Genomic DNA, 20,791 nt, shown 5'->3' with positions numbered 1-20,791 from the left:
CGGGGGCCGTCGGCGTGGAGGCCTCTTCATAGAGGCGGAGCATGCTGAGCTGGTCGGCGATAAAGTCCAGACTTCCAAAGCGGAAGCTTTGGGATGGCTAGAAGGGAGGAGGCACCCACGACCCAACGAGGGGAGTCGTGGGGAACTCCAAAGAGCCAAAGCGGATTGTCTCGCCTTGGCCTGCCATGGTGATGGCAGTAGCTGTGGAAACCATTGGATCGCTAGAGCAATGAACACACGAAGCACTCACCACGGACGGCACCAATCTGTTGGTTTCGGAAATGGCCGAATGATAATCTATTGGATTGTGTGTTTATCTTGCGTCAGATCGGATATGGTCTAACACTTAATGACTCGAGAATTTAGACTGGTTCGGACCTAAAATGCCCCATGTCTAGTGAGAGGGATGGTTCTCTGTTCGTGTTGCTCGAGCCCAGGTGCTCAAATGGAAGTGGAGCTACAAGCTTTCGAGTGGAAGAATGATCTATGTCTCTTGATGTCCTTCTCGTGTCCTACCTGAGGGACCCCTTTTATAGTCGAAGGTGGGTCCCACTTACATAGTCCAAACGTGGTGTACGGGAATGGAGGAGGTCGGTCTTGTGTCGTCGGTCGGAGTTCTCCTGCTTGTTAGTCGGGGAGGTCTCCTTTCCCCGAGTCGGCACGCGGAGTGGCGTGAGTTGACGGCCTCTCCCGTCTCCCATTGCAGAGGATGGGCAGGTGGCACAGTGCTTCCTGTGCCCGTGTCAGGGAGCTTTGCCACCCGCGTGGGCGGAGTGTTCTCTGACCCTGTTGACCCGAGCGTCCATTCTCATCCGTCATGCTCTCCGTACCCACGTCTGCCGGAGCGTGGCATGCCTAACAAGCCCGTCCCGGGCTAGATCGGAGAGCAACCGCGTGGACGCCCGAAATCAGTCGGAATTCCAGCAGGTTTGGTCCCCAGTAGCTTCCTCACTCGGGGCGGCGGCCTGAGTGACGATCTGACTTCGTTGAGGGGGGGCGTTCCCCTAGTCTCATGATTATTGCAGGCCCACTGGGGACCCTGGGTCCCTGTACCCGTCACATGGTGGACATGGATAATCTTGTGGTTTAGGCTGGAGTGATGCGATTAATTAAAGCTATCAAATGGTGATAGAGAGGAGACTAACTCTGAGGGTAGATGATGAGGCACATGCTAATCAACGCCAAAGATGCCAAAGGCCATAGCTTAATTGGAGTAGTGGTACGAGCCAACTCATCAAGTAGCACACATCTTAGAGAGGGCCGTTCGATAGTAGTGTGTATAGTAGGCCATAATCTGAGTAGATGATTAGGTTTTCTCACAAATTTTGATTACGAGAACTTTTAGATGAAAAAATTTCAAAAATCAGAAGGTACAAGCCTTGAAAGTTCAAAAGAAATAAGATAAAACTAATCGAAACAAACAATCAAGTAAATGTAACAAATACTATGAAAAAAGATCATAAAAAAATCTTGATGTTACGAGAGGAGTGGGCGACTGGGTGAATAGTGAAACTAAGAATTAGTATGTTTCCAAAGATCAAAGCAAGGATTTTTTACTTGGCAAAAAGTGAAGATATATGACATATTATGCACAATAAATCCACTTTAATTGAATGCTCCAATATAATCGTGTAAAAGACCAAAGAAATAATGTAAATCTCGAATACAAAAAGATCAAGTGCACGTTGTCTAAAGGCTAGAGTGCATCTCATAGGATCAATGGCATGTGATGAGGGAGAGACAGCGAGCCAGATCCATCATCCTAGCGGAAGACTGAACAAAGATTAGTAGTGTATGTGCAAGAAACAAGAATGAGCAATTGAATCACCAAGTGGAAGGTAGAGGCTTCATGGTTGCATCGGAACATATGATGTAGTAGGCAACCGGATATGCCACTTATGAGTTTAAAAGAAAGCCTAGGGGAGTGGTAGAGAGGTGGAGGAAAAAAAATAATTTGCCCGTAGCAAAGGAGTCTTCAGAACATATTTGCTATGTATTTTTCAATAATTTAGAATTAAAAATTAAATTAAGTAAAATTGAATATTCACATGCATTCCAACAAAATAATAAATTAGATATATTAACCATTAGTCTTTAGTGGTTTCAGAATTGAAGTAATTAAATAAAACTCTATTTCAAATAGATGTGTGAAATAAAAACAGAAGGGGCCATGATTTGTATGTAAACAAAAGGGAAAAAATCAAGAGGCACCAATTAATGACACCAGTTTATTATAAAAATCATGTGGTTAGCATGAGGAGGAGGTCGTATGGATGGAAACAAATTTTACGATGAAAAAATATAACTAAAGGAAAAATAGTTATATTACTTTCAATACCATATTTCTCCATAACTAACCTCTCCTTTATCATAAAAATGAATTCATGTACCACGCCACAGAGTATGATAATAAAAAAGGACAGTTCAATAAAACAATGATAATGAAAAAAACTATAACATCATTTAAATAAATTTAATTCCAAGTAAAAAAATGCAAATGTTAGTATGAAAACAATCAAGCTGACTGCGATATTTGCGCGGGCAACCTTGCTAGTATTGTGTAATTTGGTTGCCCATCTTGCTTGGTACAATTTGGGATGGTGCTAGCTTTTGCTCATGGGCTTCTAGGCGGTAGCCACAGAGTTGCCAGTTTTAAGCTTGTTTTGAAGCAGAAGCAAAATGCCGGTCCTGCGTATGCTTTTCTTGACTGAGTGTTGTCAAACAGCTTTCTTGGGTAATCCAAAGGCTTTGGGTAACCTTCTCGATAGTTTTAAGTTAATAACCCATTACCCAAACAAATAATGTGCATTGGGTATAGTGGGTTGGGTTACATGGGTACCAGTTGACCCTGAACCGACCCACTTGCTTGACTACTTATAAGTAAGCAGTAACTTGAAACAGATGATTATTTACGCTATCAGGAAGCAACCATCCACTTGCTTGTCCTCCTTCCTCCCCATTTCCGAGCTTGACAAATGGCTGCCAAGCATGGACACGCGACCTGAGATCCTAGCTTGTGATGCACATGGGGTAGCGCGGTTATCATGGCTTTTTCTTATCATAGTCACATTTTCGATGAACTGTAGTGGAAGCAGCCTCCTTTTAAACAACTAGAAAAAAAAGTAGAGCCAGCACGTTCAAAGCTCAGAGTATTTTTTATATTGTTGCTTTTCCCTTTATTCCATCTCCTCCCAATTGTGTCTCCATTGTTGGAGCTTCTTTGTACTGCAAACAGATCCAGAGTTGCCCTCGATGTCAGGACTGTTTGCATCTCTGTCTGTAGGAAGGGCATGGGAGAAGCTCTCTTCCTTCCTGCGCGTTTCCTCCACGGCGCCCTCTTCCTCCTCCTCAGCGAGCCAGCAGGACGACCTGGAGGAGCTGCGGAAGCTGGAGAGGACCATGCGGCGTATCCGGGCGACCCTGCATGATGCCGAGGAGCACTGGAACATCCGGGAGGAGTCTGCCAAGCTGCGGCTCAAGGAACTCAAGGAAGTGGCGTACGACATCGAGGATGTGGTCGACGAGTATGAATACGAGGTAAACCGGTGTGAACTGGTGGCTCTGGACCGATCTGTCAGCGTCCCAAACACCGGCAAGCGCAAGCATCAAGAGGTACTTAGTTCTCATCATTTATTTTTTTCAGATAAAGAAAAATGTTTCTGGCCTCTGCGAAAGCATCAACCTAGCATGTCAGATTTGAGATTATTATCCAGCAATCCAGCTGATTCTAACAAAGTTTCATTTTCAAGAGATGTTCCTATTAAATGTAGCAGTACAGCATAGCAAACCCATACTTATATTCATACATTATTCTCCATAAAAAAGTAATAGATTGAAGATGAAATTGACATGGACTTTCTTCTTTCTTCAAAAAGGATAATGAGTCCAGTTTGGCGCATCCTGCCATAGTGGCAGTTCCCCATGACTTGGTTCTTCGAGCAAGAAAAATAACTGAGAGATTCAATGAGATCATACATTACTCTGAACATTTGAATTTGTCAGAGAATGATGGACAGAGACGGTTTGCTCCAGATATCAGCAGTCTGCGGCACACTAGCTCTGTCGTATTTGAGAAGAGCATTTTGGGACGAGACCAAGACAAAGTCAAGATAATTAATAAGTTATCTGGGGAATGGCGAAATGTTGGAAATCCTGTTTCTGTCATGGCCATTGTTGGTATGGGTGGACTGGGCAAGACAACGCTAGCGCAGCTTGTCTATAACAACCCAAGGGTGAGCCAGTCCTTTGACAAGCGTGCCTGGGTTTGTGTGTCTGAGCATTTTGATGTCAATACAATTACAAGGAACATCATTACTTCCCTAACGAGTGAGCAGTGTTTGTATACTGAACTTGCTGATCTTCAGATGAAATTGGCAAATGAAGTAAATCAGAGAAGGGTTTTGCTTGTGTTGGATGACATATGGAATGAGAGAAGAGACTCTTGGGAGTTGTTCTGTAAGCCTCTATCAGCTGTGAAGTTCTGCCAGATCATAGTAACCACTCGGAGCGAGCAAGTCGCAAGATTGATACAGACTATGCCTTGCTATCACTTAAGTTGTCTGAGTTCTGATGAAAGTTGGTCATTGTTCAGTCAAGCGGCCTTTATTGCTGAGAAAGAATCTGATATTCCAACAAACCTGAGAAATATTGGCAAGTGTATCGTTCAAAAGTGTAAAGGCTTGCCACTAGCAATTAAGACACTAGGAAGCATGTTACGCTTTGAAACTGATGAAAGGAGATGGGATGATGTCCTAAAAAATGAATTGTGGGACTTTGAACAACCACGAAATGAGGTGCTACCAGCATTGGAATTGAGCTACAAGCACATGCCTGTACACTTAAGACGGTGCTTAATTTCGCTAGTTCTGTACCCTAAAGATTCTAGTCTTTCTGTTGGTGAAGTGATCCGATTGTGGGAAATGCTTGACTTGATTCATTGTGATGGAAGTCATGACGGCTATGCAGAAGGAGAACTGTATTTGAAGGAGTTAGTTCAGAGGTCAATGCTTCAGATGGATGCCATTTCATACTGCTTGCATGATCTTGTCCATGATCTTGCATGCTTTCTTGCTGGGGAGGAGTTCTACAGAATTGAAGGGGATCCACATACTGAAATTCCACAAAACGTTAGGTATATGTCCATACATAAATATATCACAACAGCTGACATTTCAGTTTTTCCACACTCCGTCAGGGCCATCTTAGTGCTACGAGAGTTAGGAAATATGAATCAAGTTATGGTTCCAAAAGCATTATTTTCCAACTGTAAGAAGTTGAGGGCCCTTGACATAAGTCACAGCAAGAGACTTCGAATGGTATTGCCTGACTACATGGAAAACCTGAAATTGCTACGCCATTTGTCGCTTACAGAAAAGCCAATTATGTCAATGGAACCGGACCCTCTGTATACACTATCGGTGCATATCCAGAATCTAGCACTAAACAAAATTGGGCATTTAATTAGGCTCCATTCTTTGTCAGATATACGCATCACCCAAAGTTGTTGCAGTTTCAACATAAGAGAGCTGAGGAACATCAACCAAGTTAGGGAGCTGAGTATTGATGGATTGAGTAACGTTCGTCATATCAGGCATGCAAATGAAGCCCAACTACAGAGGAAAAAACACCTCCGTTCACTACATTTGGGCTTCCATGATGTAATTGAACAGTGTCCATGTGGCCTGCAACCAGAATCAGTGAAAATACCACACGACCAACTACTTGGTAGCTTGCGACCACACTACAACCTACGTGAACTGAGCATAACTTCTTATGATTCAGCAATATACCCCAGTTGGCTAGGGGATCGTTCCTTCTTCATGTTGACAATCATAAGATTATCCTGTGGCCAATCCAAACACCTCCCAATGCTTGGTGGTTTACCTTCGCTCAAGAATCTCCATGTTAGCCAAATGAACTCAGTGGAAGACATTGGCCGTGACTTATTCGTCAGACAGTTTGCAGGAGATGAATACTTCCCTTCATTGACAAACCTGAATTTCATGTTCTTGTCGGAGTGGTCAGAATGGTCTGTATTGGGTGATGCTGAACCTCCATTGCTAAATGAACTTTCACTATTCATGTGCGAAAAACTGAGTTCTCTTCCATTGGGGCCACTTCGGTGTTTGGTAATCCTGAATCTTAGTGAGTGTCATAGCATTGCTACGTTACCTGCACTGCTTGCTCTTCGTAAACTAAAGATTTATGGATGTTCTAGTCTAAGCGAAATTCCTACTCTCCCATCACTTTCGAAATTGAACATATCGAAATGTCGAAAACTTAGTTCCATTGGTCTCCACCCCTCCTTCACCACCTTGCAGCCTCACAGCTCTTCAGACCCAGGTATTGGTGCAGTAAGTTCCCTCCCCAAGCTCACAGAATGCAACCTAGCGACCTGTCCAAATCTTAGTGCAGTTTGTTACCTCCCTTCACTCAGTACCTTAGATCTCATGTTTCGAATGAGAGATGAGTTACTGTACTGTCTGCTGAACGACCTCCCATCATTGAACAGCTTAACAATTTCTTCTAGTGATGTTACATCCATACATCTTAAACACAAAAGTCTTCCCTCACTTACAAGGCTCTGCTTAACATGCTGCCATAATCTCCAGTACTGTGATGGGCTTCCTATTCTCACTTCCCTTGAGCATCTGGAGGTTTGTCACTGCCCAAAGCTCCCTATATATAATCTGCATCCATCACGACTGAAAACTCTTATCATTAAGTAAATGAACAGGTATGTAATCTGCTGTTTACAGCTTTGTCTAATTTCCTAATATTCTCGCTTACATTGTTTCTCCATGCACTTTCAGCAAGTTCAACTCCTCTGCTTACTTGGCAGCCTGAGGCATCTAAATTCTCTTAGGAATTAGGATTTCTTCTTGGCCTCTGATATTCCTGATGGAGTACTCTACGAATCACATGTACACAGGTATTTTGGAATGGAGCCAGCTAGGGCTAGTAATATTTTCTGTTCAATCCTTGGTCCAATTGTTGTCACGATCCATTCACCACAACAAAAGGCGTATTATTATATAGTTGTTAATTTAAATACAAGTTAGGATCCGTTTGGATGTAGGTATTCAGGTGAAGGGATTGCATTGGGCTACCAATATCAAATCTGGGTTTAAATGGAAATGGCGTAATGCAGTGTTGCTGTTTGGATATTTATGTAATGGGTAGTTGGAATCAAAGTGTTCCTATTTCTTCAGTGGTCTTATAGATTTCAGATTTCCTCAAATGAATCTTTCTAATTGTACTACGCTTAAACAGTTAAATGAGGTTTAAATCTTAGAAATTGAAACCTACTGCAATTCTGTGAATGATGATGGATTGTTAATCAGAGGATTCAATTTCTAATGATATGGAACAGATGTTTGTGTTCCTGCAAAACCCCTTGTGTAAACATGAGGCATCTAGTGCATACAACCAGTCAAGATGTTAATTGTTAGTATCACGTGCACGCCTCTTATGTACTCCCTGCGTTCTAAGTTGTATATCATTTTTGCAAATTTAGATACATAGGTTTTGTCATGTATCAAGACATAGCGTATATCTAGATGAATAGCAAAAACTATTTATCTAGATTTACCAAACGACCTATGATTTTGAACAAAGGGAGTACTTAGCATGGCACTCATCATCAAATATTGTATAAAGAAGAAAAAAATATTAATACCCAAAAACGTTCCCAATATTTATTACTTAAAATACTAGGTTTTTTACAGAACCAAAATAAGGATTATACCGAGCCTGCAAAATTTGGTTGTTAACAGGCTCAGTTGAGAGTTCAACCAAAATCTGCAGGGGTCCCAGTTGTATCCAACATGAACAATTTGAAATTAAAATTCAGCTTGTGATGTCCACTACTATTATTTTGATACGCATTGTGATGTCCACTACTACCCTGCAAAATTTGAAATTCAAATTCAGCTTGTGTATGGAGAAGTAAAAAAGACAAATTATGTTATGGGGTAAAATGGACTAAATTGCATAGTCTAGGGGGTATATTGAATAGTTTAGGGGGTTATTCAAACTTTGGCTATAGTTTAGGGGAGTAATTTAGACTTTTACCACTTTATTGTATTGTCCTTAAATGCAATAAAACATTTAGTAACATACATCACCAAAACAGTGCCACGGATACTCTGTTTGATTCCTGAATTGAACATATCCAACTGATACTCTTGTTTCTTAATTTTAAACCAAATCCCATTGGTCACAGTTGTCTATATATCATGTATTTGAATTTCTTGTCCTAGTAGACTGTGGCATTGTCAGCGACATCTGATTGCTTGTTTTCGTACAATTTAGTGCATCTAATTCACGGATCACGTACATTTCAGGTTTATATTACAAGAATCTTATCCACCTATTGGACGTTCATTTCACTGTAGTTCCAACTTCCAAACCATGTCTCATAACATGGTGAAGCACTTGAAAAAGGGAGTCCTTGCTTTGCATCATGATAATCAGTTTCTGAACATCTTCGCTTGATTTTCATTCGTAAGAGCTGACCGATTCTGAAGGTCAGCTCTGCACAATTTCTAACCGTAGTAAAAGGTATGAAACTTCAGCATAGTACAATTAGGTTTATCCGTCAATTACATGTTGCTCGCACGGATGCATGTCTGTATTGCATTCTGAATTTCTCTCTGTGACCTTCAGTTCCTCTGTCAATCTTTCAGAGGACCCTATGAAAGATAAAAGCAGAGGACACGCATTCTGTTCCATTCAGATGACTAATGGTTGGAACTACATGCTGATAGTAGCAGGTTTTTTAACTCAATTGCAAGATAGACATTTGCACGATTAACTGGACAATGTTTTGAAACAATTTAGCAAGCCTTGAAATTTGTGATGGACTGTAAATCGCATGTTTGTAGCCACAGTGTCACACTACTGAATATCCAGTCTGATCGAACTGCTCAATCCCTGCCAGTGTTTGTAGTTTGCGGAATGGTATTCTTATGTTTGTGTGGATTCAAGAATAACTGCCTGTTATTTGTTCCGTGTCATCTTTTCATCTTTGATCTGGGAATTTTTCGTGTATTCTTGTTTACAAAAATATACATTCAGCAGAAGATATAGGAGCAAAGTGGATGGCTCAATAGTTTTGTCAAAGTAAAAGGCCACCTATGCAACTTGAGATGTTTCTTTTTTTTTTGCGGGGTAAACTTGAGATGTTGCTATTTCAAATTCCTACCAAAATTGTACTATGTCCTGAGAAATTCATCTAATGGCCCTGTTTGATTTGATCCGTAGCACACCTAGCACAAACTTTGATCAACAATTAGAGATACTAAATGAATGCAGTTTGCAAAACTAATTCCACAACCCGTGCACTACTTCGCGAGACGAATTTAACGAGATCTTTGACCGCACGATTAGATGATGGTTATTGTAGTAATACTGTAGTCAATCACGGATTTTTTTTCTCATTAGATTCGTCGCGCAAAATTGCACCCATATGTGAAAAGATTACGTAAATAGGCTTCGTTTAAGTCTCCGTGCATGAAAGATTCTGTGGTTACTGTTCATAGCACAGATGAACCAAATGGGGCCAAATATTCCTCTGGAACTACAAACGTGGCATAATTGTTTATCTGTTGCTTTCGAGACTTGCTTCCTTCCAAAACTTACAAATTATAAATCTATATTTGTATAAGCAGTCGTACAAAACTTTTGATGCCACAAAAGATTTTGAGCTAAAGATGTCGAATAAAAATTGTAGCAGGATCAAGATCAACCGGGACTTCACAACACCAATACCGCAGCCAGGGCAGCAACAAAGGCAACCCACGTGGCCACAGCCCCGCCGTCCGGCATCCCAGCCGGTGCGCCGGAGAGCGGCTCGTAGTACGACGCCGGCACCGACGGGAGCCCTCGGCCGTGCGAGACGGCGACCTCGAACCGCATCCCCTTCCGGCAGTGGTCGCCGTTCCCGGCGTCCGAGAAGAAGTAGTTGGCGCCCTCCGCCGTCAGCATCACGGCCAGGAACGCCCCCTCCGGCTTCCACCCGCTGCTGCCGTTCGCCGCGACGCCAGCGGCGCGGCAGAGCCCGTACGCCGTGGTGTTGGTCGTGTGCACCACCGTGTTGCCCGTGTCCGTCTTGAAGCCTGATGAGCACGCCGCCAACAATGTCAGTAGCCTGTGTTGCCAAGAGCTCATGATCTTGCACAGCCGGAATTGAACTCACTGAGGTAGTCGCCGAGGTAGAAGGTGCGGTTGGCGGCCCAGGCGGAGTAGTTGGCGGCGGAGGCGTTGGCCTTCCAGTCGAAGAACCACCCGGTGCCGTCGCCGACGGCGTGGTTCGTGCCAAACGGCGGCGACGTCGTGTTCTTGGTCGGGCCCGTGCCCATCGCGGCGTTACCGCCGGCGCTCGGGCTCGCCGTCGCATTGCCAGAAGCGCCGGCGGCGGAGACGAGAGCAAGGATTGCTACTGTGAACAACATTGCAGGATTGGCCATGGCTGGCATCTGGAAGAACGGCCGTGCTATGCTAGCTGATGCTACTGAAGTGGACTCTGCATCCCGAGATGCTAACTGGTGACTAAATCTTGTCAGCGAGGAGTAAATTAATAGCGATGTCAACGGTTTATGGGGCATCCAGGTGGGGTCGGCGCCACCTGGCAAGGTACTGCGAATCTGTACCCTGTGTATGGCCGGTGGCTGGATCTGCCGATAAAATAATTTCCTGGTATAATTGATCAGTTTGGATCAGCACAACTGGATGGAAACACAGGTCAAACCAGAATGGGGGTGAACTCCCTCAGTCATATTGTTACCAATCACATGCTGTTAAATTGATTTCAATGGAATCAGATTTATATACAGTAATGGGTACATGGTTCTGGTACAATCATCATGCATTTTGGATTGTATTTTGAGCTACCAACTATACCATATCATCAGAATGTAGATTTTAATCTGTGTTTTTGACAGCTAGATTTTCATGTGTCGATACTTGAAGACTGAACTCTCCTGATTTCTGATTCTGGTCATGTTTCTGAACCATCCATGTGTCTGTTTCAGAGTAACACTACCATTGAAACCACTCATGTTTATGAATCGGAATCTTGTGACCTCGTTCCTGTGACTGTCCAGAGGATTGATGTAGCACTATATTTCCAGATCACGACTCGCCCATTGCACTGTAGCTAAATAACTTCATTAATTCTTGTATAAGAAATTGCAAGTAGCATTTAAGTCCTGTCACCAGATCCATCTTCCCCCTTCAAATCACTTTGTATGGGTTTGAATGCTGCCAGAAGAACTGCGACCTTGTTTGCCAGGAAGCCCGCAGTGCCGACAAAGAGCTCGGTTGGTGTCAGCTCGAAGCTGTCACCGCCAGCACCATACTTCAATGCAACAGCTCCCGCAACCATTACCAATGACAATATCAACCATGGCCTTCTTACGCCACTGAAACCACTTACAGATGGCTGTGTGCTCCCCGCTTCTGAGGGCGAACTAATCACAGGCAACCCATCGACAGACCTTTGTAGTAGCAGCAGATAGAGGAATCCTCCAATTCCACCAACCAGGAAAGAGTAGGCAGCATTGTTGTTGGAAGCCAAAGTGAAGATGGAGAAACCTGTTAGCACTATAGCCGCATCATAGAGCAGCAAAGATTGCTTGAGATCAGCATATTGTCTCAAACCATCCTCTTTCAATTCCTTAACAACTGAAGCAGTGCTCTCTGACGATAACTGCCCTTCTTGAATATCAGAAAGGCTAACTCCTGACAGGTCCATGATAGCCACAGGCCTGGCTTCAGCTACTGAAGCTCCATCCTCTCCAAGAGGCACATTGATTTTCTCAAAAGTATATTGCAGACCATTAAACTTGAGTTCACATGTTCCACTAATATCTTTAGGTGGATCAACCGGTCCATGTATTACTTTCAAGCTCAAACCATCTAATCTCCATGAACCTGACCTTCAGGGGTAAAATTAACAAACAAAGCGGGAGAAACACTCATCAGGTGAACATGTTACAATTATTATTACAACTAATATATTTGCAATGAACATGAAGCTTAGTGTATAGTGTACCTGATTCTAGACCGATCCAGACTTCTTTAATCCTTTGCAATTTAGACCCCTTGAAAGTCACAGCATCAACTGAACCACTTTGGAAGGGCATCGACTGCTCTGCCTTTATTCCTGGCGTAGCTTGACCCAAATAGATTGCAGGTATTCTTTGTAACAAGGAGTCACCATCAACATCAATTAAGCAGATTAAGATTGCAGAATTTTTATCCAGCAAAGAGGAACTAAATGCTCTACTAGTCCTAAGCTCTAGCACATAGAATGCATCAGAGTCATCCAATCTGATTGTGCTAAATATGTCCTCAGGAACTGTATTGGGATATGTCTTTAGTTCCTCTGTTGGAAGAAGGCGTGAAGGCTTTACAGAGGGCACAATATCTGCAGAGTGCAAGAAACAATGGTCACTGAATCGTGTGGATAGAATGGTAAATTTGCATCAAAACAAAGAAAACGAGCTTTCATGTGCTCCATAATAAAGAAAAAGATTATCAACTAGTAGAAACCCACATAATAGCAGGACAGGAGAAAAATTAACTACATGCAAGGTATACTAGCTGAAGACTCTTTAGTAATGTGAAAAGTTGACACAATAGACTATGCAAGCAGAAACAGATACAGTAGAGAATTCCATATTTCCATGTCCTAGAAAAGCAATATGATAATACCATATTGATTGGGACTTTGACAAAGGAGCATATAGAAAGACACTGTTCACCAGTGCATAGAAATAAGCTTCATGTGACAATACAAAATGTCTGGTCAGACATGTCGTGACGTACCTTGTAGTGAAGATCCTTTGGACAAAGAAGTTATCCACTGATTTCTGTTTCGCCTTTTGAGTTTCATATCGAGAAAGGCATTGCAATACATTCTCGGGCTGTTATTCAGCAGTAGCCATCCGGGCAGAAAATTAGAATGAACTGATGGAGCAACATGCCCGGCACAGAGTATCACCATTTTCTGTGGTAACAGCTAACAGAGCATATTAGATATATTGTTAACCATAAGACATGAACCAAAAAAAGGGGTGCATGAACCTGATATACTCGTTACCATCGTATCAAGAAAAAATGTTATGTAAGACCTAAAGTTGATTCACGGATTCATGGCCAAATCTACGGGACCTGAATTCCATAACTATGCATTGCAATTTGCTAAGAAATCAAAGGCAGCATTTGTTCCATGTGCAGCAAAAACTGTGAGGCCAGCTAGGACAGGGTGCACATCTGAAGCCAGCAAACTGGCCACTCATACACTAGAAGCATTCGGCCTTACGGGACAGCAAGGAACTGAACTGAACCATGCCTGAGGCCTGGCAAACAGATCAAAGACCATAACATAACTGAACTGCGATACCAGCATCGACACTTTGGACATGATACTTCCAGTGTTATGAATGCTCAGTCCATCATAGTCTAGTCTAGTATATACAGATCAAATAGAAGCAACTATCAGCCACTCAGCATGTCCCTTCGCTTAATAAAAGGATAAAAATTATGATCCTGCACCATAACCACCCCTCGCAGAAAGGGATAAACCAAAGAGGGAGGGCGAATCTGTCCAGGCTGCGGCTTCCGGCCTTACCAGAGGAAGAGGGGGGATGGGTCTCGGCGCGGACGAGGGATCTGCGCCCCACCCAGAGGCGGCGGCTGGGGAAGAGGAGGACGAGACGGCGGGATTCCGCGGATGAGGGTGTGCCGTCGCGTGCGCTCTGCTTCTTGTTCGGGCTGGAAGCGGAGGGAGGGAGGAGGCGTGCCGCGTGCGCCTTCGGCCGGCGGCCGAGAGGGACGGCGTCGGCGGCGAGCGAGGGTGTTTTCGGGATTTTCCCGGCCTGATATTTTCTGCCCGCCGAGGAGGGAGGGGAAGCGATTGCGGCCCGGCCCAGTCTGATGGTGATGGGCCTTGAGAAACTCGTGCGCGTTCAGCCCATCCGTCTGGCTGACAGCTGAGATGCGACTGAGGCACATGTTCTTCTACTTTTTATATGAAAATTAGGCATCCTCGGAACAAAAATGTTGGGTAGCCAGTTCATGTCAATGTCTCATTTAATTTGGTTTCGATCTTATTGTGGCAACCCCACCCGGCCTGGAGGTTGGAAGTTGACGTAGTTCCCTATTAATTTTTACTCTCCATGTAAACCTTCACTTTTGGTCCCCTTTGGAGAAAAATATTGGTGGAGGAATTTTGTAGGATTTGGACTCTATAGGATTTTTTTTTCATATGTAGCCATTTGGAACAAAGGATATATTGGATATCCAAGAATTATAATCATACAAAATTCCAATGGAATGCCCCAATCCATAGGAATTTTTGTCTATCTCTTCTCAAATTCATATGCTCTTCCTATGCTTTTCCTATGCTGTATCCAAATGTTTGATTGGAAAGTTTCTTGCATTTTAAATTCCTATAGGACTGTAATTGATACCTATCTCGAATCCTACATTTTTTTCCTATTCCTGTGTTTTGATAATTTCCTAGATATCAGTGTTGTCTTTTCTCTAAGTTTTCATTGAGGCCTTACTTAATTCGGGACCCAAAGATTGCTGCTAAGGTTTTTTTTATTAACGTATCAATAAGACTTAGCATAGTGTTTTCTCTAGGTAAATAGGCATGACCACATCTTGGAGTTTACTACATGTGGTTTTCGACGCAGTCCATAGTGCCTTCCTCCTTCAGTGACACTGCTTATGTATATGCGGGAGTTGCACAATTATTCATGGGTTATTGCTAAACTTTTGCTTGCCAATTTGCAATCAGCCGGCTGGCTATCTCTCTGTGTGTGTGTGTTGAATGGGGTGAAAAATACCTGGCAGAAAGTTGAAGCTAGGGTGATGACTAGATAGAGGGATGATGCTATAATAAGCATGTAGTATTTCATTTCTAGCTGCTTATCGAGGCGTTTCCAATACTAACATAAAGCACTGGCAGAGAGTTCAGATCTTAATAACCTACAGAACTACTGATTGCATAAACAGTGGTTGTTCCAAATAAAGTATCCAGCAGTATTAGCAACAGCAAAGCAGTGAACCACTGGAGAAATGCTGCTTCCAACCAATATAGAGAGGCATTGAGCCGGACTAGCAATAATAAGGAAGCATAATTGATATGTATAGCGTCAATGTGCAATTATATATATTGCTCCAAATTCTTACGGTATAGGGTGAATGATGACTACTTTGGCTCTATAGAGATGCAAACACATACATAGATAGGCCAGGGTTCACCATAGACTAATGGGTCCATGCGGACGAGAAATTTTGAAATTGACGAAAGGAGTCACAAATTAAATATGGATTTTATTCATCACAAACAGAATACCTGATTTGAAATGAAAGCATTTAGAGTATCCCTCCAGCAGTCTCCATTTCCGCAATAAACTAACAATATTATATTGGGAGCAGATATACTCCAGCAGTTCCCCAACCTTTCTCTAATAATTATTGGGTTGCCGTAATATTTTACCACCCAACTCCATCCCCTCAAATAAAGGGAGAATTTTGACTCTTCCAATATGTTAGTTATATTTGTATTGGGACGAGGTTATTGGGGAACTGTAAAAGTATCTCTCCCAATAATCTATGAAAGTGGTATTGGGACATCCCAATACCATCTTATTGGAAGATATTTATTGGGAAACTGTTGGAGATACTTTTAGGGTACCAGTGCAGACATAAATAATTAATCATTTGATAACAAGGGCTCGACTGACCGTTTCTCGTCACGATAGTAATATGCTACATAACTTTAAAATTAACTTTTGGACAAGAAATAGTACAGTCTTTTCTCCAGCAATCATTTGCTCAGCTGTGCCTCGTTACTGGACCTGTTTATATTAGTGAGACAGAACTAATTAACTAGTTTAACAATGACTGTTTTAATAATTTTCCCTAAAAATTTATTTGTTGATGTCGACATTGTGATATTAAGAGCATATAGTGCTAGTATATTGTCTTCCACCCAACCGCATATGATATGAAAGAGCAGGAAGCACACCTAAGGTGCCCAAGTACGTAAGAGGAAAAATTCTGTTTTTAATTGTAATGTGCAACATCTTTAAAATTTCTGGAGAATGTATATATATCAGCCTCTACCCTGGCCTACAATTGCAAGCAAAAGAAGAAGAAGAAGAAGAAGAAGAAGAAAAAGAACCATTGCGTGAGTAATATACCTGCATACTCTAGCTACCAGATCACGCTTATTTCTTTCTTAACCTCTAAGACTTAATGTACAAATCAAAAAGAATCTACGGCTTGTTGCATGCTTAGGTTGAATGGCGCATGCATATAGATGCTTCAAGTGATTTGGGAAACAGTAGTTCATCAGTAAAACATGTTGTGGCTACTGCTGAAGTTTGATCCCATGCCGGAGTATATCTGCATCTGGGTGAGAATGTGCTCGAAGTTGTCGTTGGACTTCTCGATGGGGTGTGTGTGAGTTCCCTCATATGTGGTCACCACCACGGCCTCGTCCCTTGACAGCCGCTGCACCTGCTTCTTCACGTTGCACCCTTGGTGAGTGCACCTGTAGTAGCTTCTGCATCCATCCATTTATGTGAAAAGAATAATAAGAATTAGTTCTTTGCACATGAGCAATAATAATAAATAATGGAATGGCCAAAAGGAAGTAAAAAGTGTGCTGGATAGAGGCATATGTGAATCAAGCTTCTGTATCGTTGCTTGGTTGAGTAAATTATCTGCAGACCATTGTACTGGTGATGTCTAGCGCCCTTGGTTTAGAACTGTGCATAATTGTTTAATTCCTGCCCCTTAGTTGGTCCAACTTCATTGTATTTTTATACTTAGAAATGTGATATATAAGAATGTATTATTCGCATTTGCAATTCTGTGCATATATATATATATATATATATATATATATATATATATATATATATATATACCAAAAGGGCACTACTTTATTCTTTATTGTTGCTATTTATACTTATAGAAGATTGAGTTCTAATTAGACGAACTTCATTCACAATTATACTCCTAGCTAGTAAGCAGCATTCAGTTTTAGTACACCTCAGTGATATATTGTTCTTGTTTTGGATTAAACTAAATAACCCAAATTTGATTAGGGACATATATTTAAATATATTTCTTTCTTTCCTGTAAGAATATGTGTAGTACTTATTTCTTTTAATTTCCCCAAGGAAGTTCAAAACACATATGTCATTGTTATGTTGACATGACATAGGCTTAATTATTTCTTATATGCAATAATGCAAACTGTTAAGTATTTACATAAAAATGGATAGTTTGAACCCTAGTGTTTTGGGAAAATAGCTGCCAATACCATATTGGAAAGATGAAATGATTTAATTAGAAGTGCAATGTATGCATGCATCAAATTTTGTTCGATCATGAGGTAACAGTATAACCGTTGGCAAATAGTTGGCTGGTACACACATGAACAATAGGTATGCATGCGAAAGGGCCCGTAGCCTAGTGGTTACAAGAGCCTCAGTAGCACCTGAGATCTTGGGTTCGACTCCCCGTAGGAGCGAATATTCTGGAATTTAACGGCATTGTGCATTCAGTGGTAGGCGATGTTCCCGTCGACAGTGAGGCGCATGTGGTGACTTTGTCAATCTCGAGGATTTGTCGGCTTAGTCTTCGAAGATGCTCATAGGGATAGGGTTTGCGTACGTGTGTTCATAGGGGTGTGAGTGTACGTGTGTTGTGAGTGTCTGTATTGTACTGTGTAATCTCAAAAAAAAAAGAACAATAGGTATCCATCCTCCTCCTTTATTTGGTGCATATATATAAGGTATAGGCACGTGGTTTTTGCTAAATCAGGCTATATATATGGCTCTAAGACTGACAAAAGGAGTGCTCGTAGGAAAAGAAAAAGAAGCTGAGCAAAGAAGAAAAGAAAATGGTAGAACCATGTCGATGAAACCTTCTTTTTTTAGCAGAAAGGGGTGACCTCAAGTGCTTTTTGAGCGAAAAAAGTTATTTTAATGCTCTAAGGCTCACAAACACTACTGTAGCCGATGCATTTATTCTTGTCCGGTCCATTTGTCTTTCCTTCCCATAGTTATTTCCCCATATGATTCACTTTATTCTGTAACTATCCTAGCTAGTCTTTGGAGTGTTCACGTATCTCCAGCAATAGTTGATGCTTAATCTTTGAACTTTATGGCCTTCAAATCGGAAAAAGATGCCCGATCCTCCGGTTGCCCAAAGAAACCACGTTTTGTTCTCTGAGGCATGTACTAAAGTCAAATAGCAACAGGAGAATTAGCCCGAGCTAACCAAGGCGCGCGCACGGATCGGTCGATAAACACAAAGCCTTCATTGAATACATTTTGCCGTTAAATTAAACCGGTGGGTGGATGAAATTATTCCTGGTCAAATCCGATCGCCGTCGCCGCACCTGTTTATTGAATGATCCATGGCCACCATCTAAAACATGTGAAATTAACTAGGTGGTCGTTTTCATCTAGATGATATGAGGAGGATGAGGTCGAATTGAGACATGTCCTTATCCTATGTAAGCAGCAGCAGCCAGCAGCCACTAGCTGAGCTTGGAAGATTCACTGGGACTCCACCTCACCTACTTTCCACGGCCGAACCCTACTGACCAAATAACATGATGGGAATATAATGGGATCGCACGCCAAACAAAACCAGAAAAAAAAAACCAAGATCGGAATTAACTGTTGGTTCGTCAGGATCATTTGGTTGTGAGAGTCTCGGCAAATAAAGTAATTGAATGGATCGGATTCGATCCTCACGAGAACGAACCTTGGGAACTTGTTGTTCTTGACGGCCTTCTGGCCGTACTTCCTCCACCGGTAGCCGTCGTCGAGGATGTCCACCTGGCTGCGGGTCTGGAACGCGTACCGCGGCCGCCGCTCCTTCTTCTCGCCCTTCCTCTTCCCCGCCGGCGCCCTGTCGGCCTCGGCAGCGGCAGGCCCCGCGGACGACTCCCCTGCGGCCGGCGGGCTCGCGCCGCCGGCATCCTTGGAGCTGTTAGAGAGCTCCGCCGCCAGGAACAACGGGCCGCCGCTGTGGCTGTGGCTGTGGCCTGCCTGCTGCTGCCCTCGATCGTGGTCGCGCTGCTGCAGGCCGCTCGTGCCGCCGGCTGCCAGGAAGTTGTAGGAGTTGGAGGTGGACGACGAGGGCTGCGTCGCCGCCGCAGCCGCCCCGAAGAGCATGTGATAATTCTCCATGGCTGCAGCAGGGGCTCGCTAGTAGTCTCTGCGCAGCTCGATCGATCGAGCTGGAGAGAGGGAGATGGGGAAGAGGGGAGAGAGGCTGAAAGAGTTTTACAAGTTACAACCGGGGGTTATATAGAGAGGTTAGAGGCAGCAAGCTAACCGGAGGGAGAAAGAAACCTCCTCTCCGGCTACTTTTTCTGGCTCACCTTCACTTTGACCGGCCCGTGGACCAGTGAAGGCGGCTTCCTAAGTTCCTGTGTTGTGCGCTACATTCCACACAAATCAGGCACATGCGTCATTAGAGAGAGACTGATAGGAGAGAGAGAGAGAGAGAGAGAGAGAGAGAGAGAGTCTCTAGAGACTGATAGATGAGAGAGAGAGAGAGAGAGAGAGAGAGAGAGAGAGAGAGAGAGAGAGAGCAGGCTGCTCGTTGTCGTGAACGGCACGGAGTCCAGGCAGCCAAGGTAACTGAAGTTGGTCCCGTTTGTTTCCACGCGGGGCTAGCTAACTTAATTAGCACAGTCAAATTTTACTATTTAGAGTATTAAATAAAGTTTAATATTATAAAAAATTTAAATGGATGCATGCTAATTCGAGCATAATTAATAGTCTTATTAGATTCGTCTCGCAAATTATTCCAGAGATTTTACAATTAGTTTTGTAATTGAACTTTAATATTTTAAATAATATAATTCTTTTTGATGTGATTGGGCTAAAAGCCCACTGGAACCAAACACCCGCCTGATCCTATCCATCTTCCACTATATTTTTTCTTCTCCACCTTTCAGTGTTTGAGATTCGTGCAAATAACAACAACCCTTGATCTATTCCCAACCCTAGCTCTCTCCCCAATATTCTCTCTCCTCGCCGCCATCACCACGGGCCGCCCTCGCCGTTCGGTGCGCCCGCAGATCCCGCTACCCCATGCTCCCTGCGCAAGGGCATGCTGCTGCCTGTCGCCTCCAGCCACCGCATACTATTGCATGCCGCCGCCGCTTGCCGCTGCATGCCGCCGCTGCTTCCTAGCGCGCGCCGCGCGCCTGCCGATGCACTGCCGCAGCGTGCCGCCCGCGCTCCCGCTCTACTGCGCCACCGCGCCGTCGCTCGCACCCGCGCTGCTGCGCCGCCGCGCGTGTGAGAAGAAGCTTGCCTCATCGCGGTTCAACATTTAAAATTTAACATTTCAACATTTAGTAATTCAAATTTCAACATTTTATGTATACAATTCAACATTTTCATTGTTAAATGTTGAACTGATTCAATAAAATATTAAATTAATCATATCAAAGTGTTGAACATAATTGCAGAAATTTATACAGAATAATTAGGCCAAATAGACTTTAAAGATAGATTACTTATCTATCTTCCACAAGATACATAGGAGCCCCCCAACCTCCCCCCCCCCAAGGTTACAGGCTAGATTTGGAGTTGTTTGTGTGGGATGATGGGAAGTAGTTGGACGAGGAACAGTGGAAGGAGAGAGTGCCCGCAGCCAGCAGCAGCCTCTTTCGATCTCGAGTGGTGACTTGCATTGGCTTGTCCGTGCATGCATTGTGCGGTAGCCAATCCGC

At 43.2% G+C, this 20,791-nt stretch overlaps 3 protein-coding genes across 5 annotated transcripts; 1 reads left to right on the top strand and 2 right to left on the bottom strand.

The window, feature by feature from the left end:
* The first annotated feature begins 3,101 nt into the window (after positions 1 to 3,101).
* On the top strand, positions 3,102 to 7,219 carry LOC120644370 (putative disease resistance protein RGA4). The gene is made up of 3 exons (XM_039920991.1): positions 3,102 to 3,612; positions 3,876 to 6,736; positions 6,813 to 7,219. Exons 1-2 carry the CDS (start codon positions 3,253 to 3,255, stop codon positions 6,726 to 6,728), a joined length of 3,213 nt encoding a protein of 1,070 aa, XP_039776925.1. The 5' UTR covers positions 3,102 to 3,252; the 3' UTR covers positions 6,729 to 6,736; positions 6,813 to 7,219.
* A 2,298-nt stretch (positions 7,220 to 9,517) lies between these two features.
* On the bottom strand, positions 9,518 to 13,864 carry LOC120644369 (blue copper protein-like). 3 transcript variants are annotated; one of them, XM_039920989.1, is made up of 5 exons: positions 13,637 to 13,864; positions 12,832 to 13,012; positions 12,056 to 12,430; positions 10,199 to 11,939; positions 9,518 to 10,118 (listed from the first exon to the last, which is right to left on the bottom strand). In XM_039920989.1, the coding sequence occupies exons 4-5, from the start codon at positions 10,605 to 10,607 to the stop codon at positions 9,757 to 9,759; spliced, it is 771 nt and encodes a 256-aa protein (XP_039776923.1). In that variant the 5' UTR covers positions 10,608 to 11,939; positions 12,056 to 12,430; positions 12,832 to 13,012; positions 13,637 to 13,864; the 3' UTR covers positions 9,518 to 9,756. The 3 variants fall into 3 exon arrangements, with proteins under 3 accessions (XP_039776923.1, XP_039776922.1, XP_039776921.1); XM_039920988.1 differs by lacking the exon at positions 9,518 to 10,118 and having other exon boundaries at positions 10,780 to 11,934; positions 12,832 to 13,024; positions 13,637 to 13,856; XM_039920987.1 differs by lacking the exon at positions 9,518 to 10,118 and having other exon boundaries at positions 10,780 to 11,934; positions 13,637 to 13,856.
* Positions 13,865 to 16,075: 2,211 nt separating this feature from the next.
* On the bottom strand, positions 16,076 to 19,370 carry LOC120644367 (probable WRKY transcription factor 75). Its single transcript, XM_039920986.1, has 2 exons — positions 18,805 to 19,370; positions 16,076 to 16,585 (listed from the first exon to the last, which is right to left on the bottom strand). Exons 1-2 carry the CDS (start codon positions 19,230 to 19,232, stop codon positions 16,372 to 16,374), a joined length of 642 nt encoding a protein of 213 aa, XP_039776920.1. The 5' UTR covers positions 19,233 to 19,370; the 3' UTR covers positions 16,076 to 16,371.
* Between the last annotated feature and the right edge of the window lie 1,421 nt (positions 19,371 to 20,791).

This window comes from Panicum virgatum, chromosome 8K, assembly GCF_016808335.1.
Source record: "Panicum virgatum strain AP13 chromosome 8K, P.virgatum_v5, whole genome shotgun sequence".
Taxonomy (NCBI): domain Eukaryota; kingdom Viridiplantae; phylum Streptophyta; class Magnoliopsida; order Poales; family Poaceae; genus Panicum; species Panicum virgatum.
This window is presented reverse-complemented; position numbering and strand designations above follow the sequence as displayed.